Below are 12,465 nucleotides of genomic sequence, written 5' to 3' on the forward strand. Positions count from 1 at the left end.
CATTAGTGTGGGTGTTGATACAGGCTTCTGGAAAGTTATAAGAATTAATTAATATATATAATTATAATTCTTTTTGTCAGGAGACAAGAAGCCACAGAGTAATAACATTGTTGGCTTTTATTTAGGTGTTCCCCTGTTCTCCAGTCTTCCTCCGTCCCCTCGTCCCCTTTGTCCTCCCCAGCATTCTCCATTCCCCTGTCCCCTCGTCCTCCCCACCATTACCCTCTCCTCTGTTCCCTCGTCTTCCCCACCATCCCCCCTGTCGTCCTCCCCACCATTCTAAACTACCTCATCCCATGCATTCCATGATGGTCTGATGCTTCCATCTGAAAATTGGGAACATCAAAAGATCTGACTTTCCCAATTTTCTGATGGGAACATCAAATGATCTGATATTCCCATCACTGAAAAATAAAAACAGATAAAAAAAATGATATGAAAAAATAGAAAATAAAATATACTCATGAAATGAACAGAATGGTTAACAACGCAGCTCAATTGCAATGCAATGTCACAATAACATTTAAATATACTTTAAGATATAATCTAGAAGAAAATAAGGATATTGAAACGGTTCATGAACTCTATTTCAATAAAGGACACTATGGGGAACTTTGAAAAATAGTTATTGAGTATAATTAGACAGACTTGTTGCTAGGCAGAGGAGTAATGAGATATATGGCAAATTTTGCAAAATATACAATGAAGGTACACAAACATTCATACCCAAACAAAGCAAAATGCTAGGTAAGAACAAAGCATTTGGCCCGTAGGAGAAAGGAGATACCCACAAGACTAGAATACAAGTCATTAACAAGCATGCAAGTATAATACATAATACATGCAGACATATATATAATCCAAAAAAATGTCAAATTTACGTACTTATTATTACATTACAAATATCCAAGGTTTTGAAGACACGTTTCCTCTTGCGCCCAACGAGTGAATACTGAGACCAGACCCCATAGGTCCCTATCCTCATCATTCGTCTCACTGTGTCTCCACAGCTTGCACCGCCCATTTGAGACAGCGTCTGGACCTGTTAAAATAATGCATAAGCTGTAAGGTAATAGAGAATAATATATATCTTTCAATCTCAACATTAGATTTTCTAATTTCCAACTGTATTAAATAAATAGCATTAAAATATTTTCCTTCTTAACTATTACAAAAATCAACGAATTTGAGTAACTTTTGCTTTTGTTTTATTTGTACCTTAAACATAACACTGAACAATCAATTATGTGCCACCCCACCTTCCTTCATCTGCAAAAAAACTAATCAAAAGACATATGTACAAGGCTAAAAAAATTCAGCAACACTTACCATACTCAGGCTAAAATAATGGCATTTACTATTTTTAAAAGATTATTAGCAAATTTACAGAAATGGTGCATTCGGAAGACAAAACCAATTTTTCACTTTTGACAATTGAGCACCTGCTACATCCAGATTCTAGGGAGGAAAGGAAGGACGATCTTACTGGATCCCATAGCCTCTCCGAGGCACAAACCAGGCTTTTACACAAACCCCCCCCCCCCTGCACCCGAGCTTTTTAAAATAGTAAATGCCACTATTTTTGCAAAATTATTACGAGATCTATTATTCTAGAGAATAATGCATATAAATGCATATATGCATATAAATACAAAAGTAAATCAAATCTTATCCTTGTATAATATACAAGCTGATGTGAGATCCCTGTCTACAGGTGGACTGGAACTATTATCCAGTAGGCAGTCTACTGTATTTTATCAAACCGTTATTAGTATAATAGATCTCGTAATAATTTTGCAAAAATAATGGCATTTACAATTTTTAAAAGATTATTAGCAAATTTACAGAAATGGTGCATTCGGAAGACAAAACCAATTTTTCACTTTTGACAATTGAGCACCTGCTACATCCAGATTCTAGGGAGGAAAGGAAGGACGATCTTACTGGATCCCATAGCCTCTCCGAGGCACAAACCAGGCTTTTACACAAACCCCCCCCCCCCCCTGCACCCGAGCTTTTTAAAATAGTAAATGCCACTATTTTTGCAAAATTATTACGAGATCTATTATTCTAGAGAATAATGCATATAAATGCATATATGCATATAAATACAAAAGTAAATCAAATCTTATCCTTGTATAATATACAAGCTGATGTGAGATCCCTGTCTACAGGTGGACTGGAACTATTATCCAGTAGGCAGTCTACTGTATTTTATCAAACCGTTATTAGTATAATAGATCTCGTAATAATTTTGCAAAAATAATGGCATTTACTATTTTTAAAAGATTATTAGCAAATTTACACAAATGGTGCATTCGGAAGACAAAACCAATTTTTCACTTTTGACAATTGAGCACCTGCTACATCCAGATTCTAGGGAGGAAAGGAAGGACGATCTTACTGGATCCCATAGCCTCTCCGAGGCACAAACCAGGCTTTTACACAAACCCCCCCCCCCCCTGCACCCGAGCTTTTTAAAATAGTAAATGCCACTATTTTTGCAAAATTATTACGAGATCTATTATTCTAGAGAATAATGCATATAAATGCATATATGCATATAAATACAAAAGTAAATCAAATCTTATCCTTGTATAATATACAAGCTGATGTGAGATCCCTGTCTACAGGTGGACTGGAACTATTATCCAGTAGGCAGTCTACTGTATTTTATCAAACCGTTATTAGTATAATAGATCTCGTAATAATTTTGCAAAAATAATGGCATTTACTATTTTTAAAAGATTATTAGCAAATTTACACAAATGGTGCATTCGGAAGACAAAACCAATTTTTCACTTTTGACAATTGAGCACCTGCTACATCCAGATTCTAGGGAGGAAAGGAAGGACGATCTTACTGGATCCCATAGCCTCTCCGAGGCACAAACCAGGCTTTTACACAAACCCCCCCCCCCCTGCACCCGAGCTTTTTAAAATAGTAAATGCCACTATTTTTGCAAAATTATTACGAGATCTATTATTCTAGAGAATAATGCATATATATGCATATATGCATATAAATACAAAAGTAAATCAAATCTTATCCTTGTATAATATACAAGCTGATGTGAGATCCCTGTCTACAGGTGGACTGGAACTATTATCCAGTAGGCAGTCTACTGTATTTTATCAAACCGTTATTAGTATAATAGATCTCGTAATAATTTTGCAAAAATAATGGCATTTACTATTTTTAAAAGATTATTAGCAAATTTACACAAATGGTGCATTCGGAAGACAAAACCAATTTTTCACTTTTGACAATTGAGCACCTGCTACATCCAGATTCTAGGGAGGAAAGGAAGGACGATCTTACTGGATCCCATAGCCTCTCCGAGGCACAAACCAGGCTTTTACATAACCCCCCCCCTGCACCCGAGCTTTTTAAAATAGTAAATGCCATTATTTTTGCAAAATTATTACGAGATCTATTATACTAATAACGGTAAATAAATAATAAATAGTAAATAAATCAAAATCAGTTACATTATTTTATCTTATTCATAGCATAAATGTTCTCGAAGATTACTAAAAAGAAATTGAATTAGACTACAGCAAATTGGCAAACTTTACCTTGTATCTGTTTCCACCGAGTTTGTTTGGGGCGTTCTTCAACATATCAGCAATACTTGTCTCAACATCTCTTTCAGTTGCATTAGTGTGGGTGTTGATACAGGCTTCTGGAAATTTATAAGAATTAATTAATATATATAATTATAATTCACTTTGCTATTCCCCATTCCACAGTCCTCTCGTCCTTCCCACTTCCCTGTCCCCACATCATCCCCACTATTCCCACTTCCCTGTCCCATCGTCCTCCTTACCATTTTCCCCTCCCCTGTCCTTCTTCCTCCCCCACCATCTCCCATTCACCTGTCCCTTTGTCCTCCCCAGCATTCCCCTGTCCCCACCATCCCCAACTCCCCAGTCCCCTCGTCCTCCCCACCATTACCCTCTCCTCTGTCCCCTCGTCTTCCCCACCATACCCCCCTCTCGTCCTCCCCACCATTCCAAACTACCTCATCCGATGCATTCTATAATGGTCTGATGCTTCCATCAGAAAATTGGGAACATCAAATGATCTGATATTCCCATCACTGAAAAATAAGAACAGCTAAAAAAATGAAATGAAAAAAATAAAAAAATAAACTATACTCATGAAATGAACAGTATGGTAAACAACACAGCTCAATTTCAATGCAATGTCACACAAAATTATTAAATCGAAATGAAAATAAATTGAAATCTATGAAAATTCAAATTATCAATACAAACACATTGCACATCACTACCAAAACAACACAACACAACACAAGCATTGGCAAAGAATTATAGACCAGTTGCACTAACATCCCACATAATAAAATTATTTGAGAGTGATCAGGAGTCAGATTACTAGTTTTATAGAGACCAATGACCTCCACAATCCAGGCCAACAAGGATTTAGAGCAGTTTCTATGATCGAGCCACTGAGATCTATAAAGAATTCTGATCAAGAAAGAGATCTAGGGGTGGTTTTAGATAGAAAACTATAACCTGAGGATCATATTAAGAACATTCTGCGAGGGGCCTATGCTACACTTTTTAACTTTAGAATTGCTTTTAAATACATAGGTCAAAAAGTTTTAAAAGTTTTAAAAGTTTTTTAAACCTCTCGTGTATCATGAGTGTGTTAAAGCATCAGATGGTGCATTCAGATGATGAATATTACCTAGTTCCTTCATCTGGGAAGAATGAACACATATTGGTGCATTCGGATGATAAAAACTAACTACTGTAGTTTAATTGATCAACAGACTGTATATCATATGCAGACTGTATGTGGATCTGCGGGCCACTCCAAACAACAGCCTGGTGGACCAAGCTCCACCAGGGCTAAAGCACAAAGTGATATAGATGTGATAGAGATATTATATATATATATATATATATATATATATATATATATATATATATATATATATATATATATATATATATATATATATATATATGTCGTACCTAGTCGCCAGAACGCACTTTTCAGCCTACTATGCAAGGCCCGATTTGCCTAATAAGCCAAGTTTTCATGAATTAATATATTTTCTCTATTTTTTTTCTTATGAAATGATAAAGCTATCCATTTCATTATGTATGAGGTCAATTCTTTTTTTATTGGAGTTAAAATTAATAGAGATATATGACCGAACCTAACCTATCTTTATAGGATAGGTTAGGTAGCTGAAAATGTTAGGTTAGGTAGTCGAAAAAACATTAATTCAAGAAAACTTGGCTTATTAGGCAAATCGGGCCTTGCATAGTAGGCTGAGATGTGCGTTCTGGCTACTAGGTACGACACATTATATATATATATATATATATATATATATATATATATATATATATATATATATATATATATATATATATATATATATATATATATATATATATATATATATATATATATATATCGGACAATTAGTAAAAAAAAAAAAAAAAAAAAATTAAATTATTTTACCTTGTACCTAGATCCACCAGGCCTGTTTGGTGCCTGTTTCAGTACTTCAGACATCTGGAAGGTCACATCCTCCTCCTCAACTTGTGGATGTGCGTTGATAGATGATTCTGTAAAATTAAGTTATTTATATAATAATAAATTCAGTATAACAATAATATTCTGTAAAATTAAAAGTAATTTATACATCAATCAGATAAAACTCTCCAGAGATGGTGATACACAACATATAAAGGACAAGTTTCAGAACAAAATATGCATTTAGGAATAAGGTTTTGTACATGTAGGTAGCACATGAGAAAATAAGTGGAAGGTGATCAAGTTTATATTAACATGTTAATGACTTTGTTAAGGCTTTGCAAGAATGAAAAAATATTAATAATATAATATCACCTACCAATTAATTGTACATCATTTATAAGTCAATTATTTGCATTATTATTATTCAATACTAATGATATAAAAATGCATTTTGTAATCTACTATTTATGCAAGTATTAAGCACAGGATCATGAAATAAACTGCAAAATACTGTAATGGATAAACCAATTAATTTTACATTTTCCTATAGCTAAGTCAGTCAGTTCTATTAGCAGCAGAGAACAATTATGCCCAACCTCTATTAAATGAAACAATCTTAAGAGCAAGTGATAGAAATATAATCATTTATGCTTGGGATTATGGAATGGTTCCAAATATGAAAAATATCAAGTTTTTTGGTTAAAATTTTTTAACTTAAAATTTACATTTTTAAGTGAATTTATGACCATAATAATTGAATCACTAATATGATTCACTAATATATAATCCTAATAATAATCACTAATATATAATCCATTGAGCATGCTGCATCTCTTTCAGTCTCTTTGCAATTTGAACAAGAGGGTTTTTAATTGATCGAACCATATTCTTAAAGTAAAGTAAATGAGATGTATTCCATATTTTGCAAAATATACGATGAAGGCACACAAACATTCATGCCAAAACTGAAGGGCAGGATTTATGAGGAGACATTAGAGGCATTAAATATTCCAAACTAGAAGACAGAAGGAAAAGAGGAGATATGATCACTACGTACAAAACAGTAACAGGAATTGATAAACTTGATAGGGAAGATTTCCCGAGACCTGGAATTTCAAGAACAAGAGGTTATAGATTTAAACGAACTAAACAAAGATGCCGAAGAAATGTAAGACAATTCACTTTTGCAAACAGAATGGTAAACGGTTGGAACATGTTAGGTGAGAAGGTGGTGGAGGCCAAATCCGTCAAAAGTTTCAAAGCATTATATGACAAAGAGTGCTGGGAAAATGGGACACCACGAGTGTAGCTCTCCATCCATCTGATTGATAACCCAAATGAATTTTTCATGGATATGATACCAACATCAAATCATAAATCAGATGTGATCCTATCCCCACTGGATTTTGAAGAAGCCATAGACAGTATGCCTATGCACTCTGCACCAGGCCCTGACTCTTGGAACTCTATATTCATCAAGAACTGTAAAAAACGTTATCGCAGGCCCTTCACATTCTTTGGAGACAAAGCCAAGATACTGGCATTGTCCCTGACATACTAAAAACCGCAGAGATAGCACCGCCCCATAAAGGAGGAAATAAGGCAGAGGCAAAAAACTACAGACCGATAGCACTAACATCGCACATCATAAAAATCTTTGAGAGAATGCTAAGAAGTAAGATCACAAAATACATGGAATCACAGCATCTCCATAACCCCAGACAACATGGTTTCAGAACAGGGCGCTCTTGCCTATCACAGTTGCTGGACCACTCTGACATGGCACTAGATGCCATGGAAGACAAACAAAACGCTTTGACAAAAAAAAGCCTTTGACAAATGTGACCATTGTGTTATTGCACATAAAATGCGTTCAAAAGGAATTACCGGAAAAATAGGCAGATGGATATACAACTTCCTGACTAATAGAACCCAATGTGTAGTAGTCAACAAAATAAAATCTGGACCATCAACCGTAAAGAGCTCAGTCCCCAAGCGTACTGTGCTTGCTCCAATACTTTTTCTCATCCTCATATCGGACATAGACAAGGACACAACCTATAGTACTTGATCATCCTTTGCAGATGACACTAGAATCTTCACGAGAGTAGGCAACATAGAGGACACGGCAAACCTCCAATCAGATGTAAATCAGGTCTTTCTATGGGCTACAGAAAATAACATGGTGATTAACGAACATAAGTTTCAGCTCATGCGCTACGGAAAAAATAAAAAATATAAAAACGGAAACCACTTACAAAACTCAGTCAAATCATAACATTGAACGGAAAAGCAACGTAAAGGATTTGGGTGTACTGATGTCAGAAGGCCTTACATTTAAAGAACACAATAAAGTAGCCGTCACAACTGCAAGAAAAATGACAGGATAGATAACAAGAACTTTTCACACTAGAGATGCTATACCGATGATGATAGTTTTCAAGACGCTAGTGCTCTCTAGAGTGGAATACTGCTGCATAATGAAAGCCCCTTTCAAAGCTGGAGAAATTACTGACCTATACTTATGCATTTATCTTCGGTTTAACACAACAGGCACCAGACACACGCTAGGCATCATACACACTAGGATAAAACAAACATTAGGCCAGAAGTCAGAAAAGAATTCAAAGAATTTTACTGGAAAGGCTTGCTGTTAGGAAAGGAAGTAATTGAGATGAATTAATGCACAGTATGTCAATTTTGTGAAATATATGATAAAGGAACAAAAACATTTATACCAAAACAAAGATGCAGAACTAGGAAACAGGATTTGTTCAACTGAAATTTCAAGACGGACAGAGACCAAAAGACACAAAAATGGAATCAATATACGAAGAGGCCAAACCCCCAAACATACCAGTAATACAAAGAGAAACAACTACACGGCAGTGAGGAGAGAGGCAGAAAGAAATTTTGAAAAAAAGGAACAAACAAATGTAAAGTAGAACAAATCATATTCTATAAATACAGCAACAACCAATTGCAGGTAAAGGATAATATTCAGAGCTTTTAAATGCATGGATGGCGAAATACTCAAGAAATTGTTCACGACTTTTGTTAGACCAAAGTTGGAATATGCAGCGGTTGTATGGTGCCCATATCTTAAGAAGCACATAAACAAACTGGAAAAGGTGCAAAGACATGCTACTAAGTGGCTCCCAGAACTGAAGGACAAGAACTATGAGGAGAGGTTTGAGGCATTAAATATACCAAATATACTACACAAATATATATACTACACATGCACAATAAACTACCCTACACAGGCTGAGTATGGTGTGTACAATAAATTATTAGCTAAAAGATAAGACTGAGTTTGTATAAATGGGGGTTAAGTCAGAGTGGGAAAATGTAAGTGGAGTGCCTAAAAACCCTGTCCTGGGACCTCTGTAATTCATAATATATACAAATAATTTAGACTCAGGTTTGATCAGCAATATTTGAAAATTTCCAGACGATACAAAAGGGATTTTTTTCTGGATTCAGGATTATTTTTTTATGGCTGAAAACAGGTTTTCAGCAATAAAAGAAATACAGTATTGCTGGAACAACCGTCGACATCTTCAAGAGAAAACCTGAACATCTTCAAGAAGTGAAGATGACCTTGAGAAGAAGTATAGGTTGGGAGAAGTATAGGTTAGGAATTGTCTCCAAAGAATTCTCAAAGAATTACTCGTTATTGCTATCCAAGATAATTAGACGAGCCAAAGCTAAATACTACGAAGATAAATTTACCCAAATAAAGAGTACCTTACCTAAAAATATGTATGTACCTTACGTAAATAAACATTTGATTTTGAAGTGCCGGACAAACAAGGCTGTGGTGGATATGTGGGCCTGAGGGGCCTGTCCAAGCAACAGCCTGTTGGACCAAGCTCTCACATGTCAAGCCTGGCCTTGGAAGGGCTTGGTGAGTAGAACAACTACCAGAACCCTATAATGCATGTATCAAGGTGTCCAGGCAGTGAGCACCACATAATGCAGTGCAGTCCTGTAAGAATAAGCACAGTAAGTATGGGCATGGAGGGGGTGCAGCAGTGGCTTGTGAAGGGCTGGAGAGTAAATGGACATGCCCAGGGGTAAAAAGCATTAGGGTAACAGAACATAGCCCATAAAAATAGTAATGACAATGAATGAATAATTATATGAATGCAATAATACTTCATATCTCAATAGGAATACTAAGCAGGATGCAAGACAAGGTACTGGTGGTGATAGTGGTTGGTACAAGTCCTCACATCCCCACAGACACCAGTAACAGCCCTCACCTCCCAACACAGTACCCTTGTAGCGAGTTAATCTTATACTCGCTTCATTATCTTATAGCATAACTAATTAACACTAATTACAGAAGCTACACAGGTGATACTTTGGTGTGAGTTGAGCGCACTGAGCGTCGGTATCGCTACACCCTTGTTCCTTAACAACCCTTTGGACCTTTATTACAGAAAAATAGAATCAATTAATTTAATAAAATATAAAATATAAGTGCTTACTTACGATAATACTATCGGTGGAACACAAAATCTTCTTCTTCTTGATAGTAGGTGCAGTTTGCATGAAGGGTTAGTCCTCGCCATGACTGAACTGACGACAAAATGGCCGATGTGTTGATATGGCGTCAGGTGACGCTGTGACGTCACAGGTGAGGGACGCTTTGCGCATTACTCCCTCGTACTTAAAAAGTACTACAGGTACTTTTTGGTTTTATTTTTGAATATGGCAGAAGTTGGACAGCTTTTCAAATCATTATAAGGGAGTGAGTTCCATAGACTAGGTCCCTTTATTTACATAGAGTGTTTACATAGATTAAGTTTGACTCTGGGGATATCAAAGAGATATTTATGTCTGGTGGGGACGTGGCCATGTGTTCTATTACATCTGTCCAGGAAGAGTTTCAGAACAGGGTTTGCAGTTAGAAAAAGGGCTTTATAAACGTAATTTACACAGGAGAATGTATGGAGTGAATTTGTTTAGCATGTTTAAGGATTTGAACAAGGGAGCTGTGTGTTGTCTGAAGGTAGAGTTATTTATTGTCCTGATAGCAGATTTTTACTGGATGATGATGGGCTTGAGGTAGTTTGCAGAGGTTGAACCCCAAGCACAAACGCCATAAGAATGATAGGGATAGATAAGTGCATAATAGAGTGAGAGGAGAGCAGAGTAGGGTACATAATATCTGATCTTAAACAGTATACCAACTGTTTTAGAAACCTTTTTAGTTATGTGTTGTATATGGGTGCGGAAGTTGAGTCTCTTGTCTAAGTATAGGCTAAGAAACTTTCCATCATTTTTATTGCTAATGTTTACATTATCTATCTGAAGCTGAATTGCATTTGTTGATTTGTTTCCAAATAAGATATAGTAGGTCTTTTCTATGTTTTGTGTGAGGTTTGTTGGTTGACATCCACAAGTAGACTTTTTTTAATTAATTGTTTACAACATTATTTAACAGGAGTGGGTTGGGGTCAGAGTAGATGAGTAGTATCATCAGCCAACAATATAGGTTTAAGTATGTTAGAGACATTAGGGAGATCATTGATGTATATAAGAAACAGGAGGGTCCTAGGATGCTGCTCTGTGGCACCTTTACGGTAATTAAGTGGTAGAGTGGGAGAGGTTATATCATTGATGGCTTCATATTGGTGTCTGTTACTAAGATAGGATCGGATATAGTTTAGGGCAAGGCCACGGATTCCATAATGGTGGAATTTAAGTAAGAGGTAGTTATGGTTAACAGTATCAAAGGCCTTTCTCAGGCCGATGAAGAGTTCAATTGGAAACTCACTTTTGTCAAGGGCTGAGAAGATTAAGTCAAGCAGACTAACAATAGCATCATTGGTACTCTTTTGGGAGCGGAAGCCAAACTGACAGGGACTTAGTATATTGAATTTTACAAGATTGGAGTAGAGCTGTTTGTAAAAAAAAAAAAAATAATTTTGATAATATAGGTAGATTCGATATGGGTCTGTAATTATTTATGTCTGCCGTGTTACCTCCTTTATGAACTGGCGTTACTCTTGCTTTTTTAAGGATATCAGGGAAGGTATGACACTCTAGGGATTTGTTGAACAGCAGTGCTATGGATGGTGCAAGGGCATGGGTGGCACGCCTGTGTACCATCGATGGTATTTCACTAATGTTCCCAGCTTTGGTTTTTAGCGAGTGAATGATGGACACAACATCTGTAGGGCTGACCGGAGAGAGGAGAAGAGAGTTTGGATAGCTGCGTGAAAGATATGTGGTAACATATGTCTGAGTCTCTGGGATTTTTCGGGCAAGGTGAGCACCAAACGATGAAAAGAAGCTATTAAATTCAGTTGCTGTTTCAAGATCTGTTGCAGGTGTATAACCATCCTTGGAGATTTTTATCTTATTATGTGAATGTTGTTTAGCTCCTAGGATGGTAGAGATGGCTCTCCATGTGCTTTTTATGTTGCCTTTTGCTTCTTTGAATCTATTCTCGTAATAGGAACGCTTTGCTCTTATTATACTATTATTATACTTATATTATATTATTATTATACTTATTATTAATTATGCGGATCAGGACATCACCTGATCAAACACATCAAACATCGTTTGACCACCATCAAACACACACATTTCGTGTGTGTTTGACGCTCACTGATATGTACCAGCGTTGTTTTATATATGGTGCTATTCTATCTTACGCTTTGTTGCTCTTTTTTACCTACGGGCTCATAGAACATTCTATTGCGAAAACATTGGCACAAAAATGAATGACGTACATACAATAATAATGTCAGGACAGTGATATAATTATAAACTTTCAAAGCACTGTATCGCCCATGTGTCGTCTTGTCACCAATACTGGGTAACAGTTCCGCCACTTCCCACACTCTTGCGGGTGGGCAGCGACCATTATTCTACGTTTATATTCATATCACCGTGTTGGGAATTTCATTGCGAGTACATTGA

At 36.2% G+C, this 12,465-nt stretch overlaps 1 protein-coding gene across 2 annotated transcripts in view; it reads right to left on the minus strand.

Moving 5' to 3' along the window:
* LOC138370396 (uncharacterized) overlaps positions 1-10,123 on the minus strand; it is a 10,816-nt gene extending 693 nt beyond the window's left edge. The window contains exons 1-5 of one of the 2 annotated variants that reach the window (XM_069334755.1): positions 10,024-10,123; positions 5,506-5,612; positions 3,579-3,685; positions 886-1,042; positions 1-27 (exon numbers count right to left, since the gene is read on the minus strand). The exon at positions 1-27 is cut by the window's left edge and continues 80 nt beyond it. In XM_069334755.1, the coding sequence (XP_069190856.1) occupies positions 1-27; positions 886-1,042; positions 3,579-3,623 (229 nt within the window). In that variant the 5' untranslated portion in view covers positions 3,624-3,685; positions 5,506-5,612; positions 10,024-10,123. Of the gene's footprint in view, positions 28-885; positions 1,043-3,578; positions 3,686-5,505; positions 5,613-9,296; positions 9,430-10,023 lie in introns of those variants that run through there. The other variant, XM_069334754.1, reaches the window with a different exon arrangement.
* Between the last annotated feature and the right edge of the window lie 2,342 nt (positions 10,124-12,465).

The sequence above is a fragment of the Procambarus clarkii genome, chromosome 32, assembly GCF_040958095.1.
Source record: "Procambarus clarkii isolate CNS0578487 chromosome 32, FALCON_Pclarkii_2.0, whole genome shotgun sequence".
Taxonomy (NCBI): Eukaryota; Metazoa; Arthropoda; class Malacostraca; order Decapoda; family Cambaridae; genus Procambarus; species Procambarus clarkii.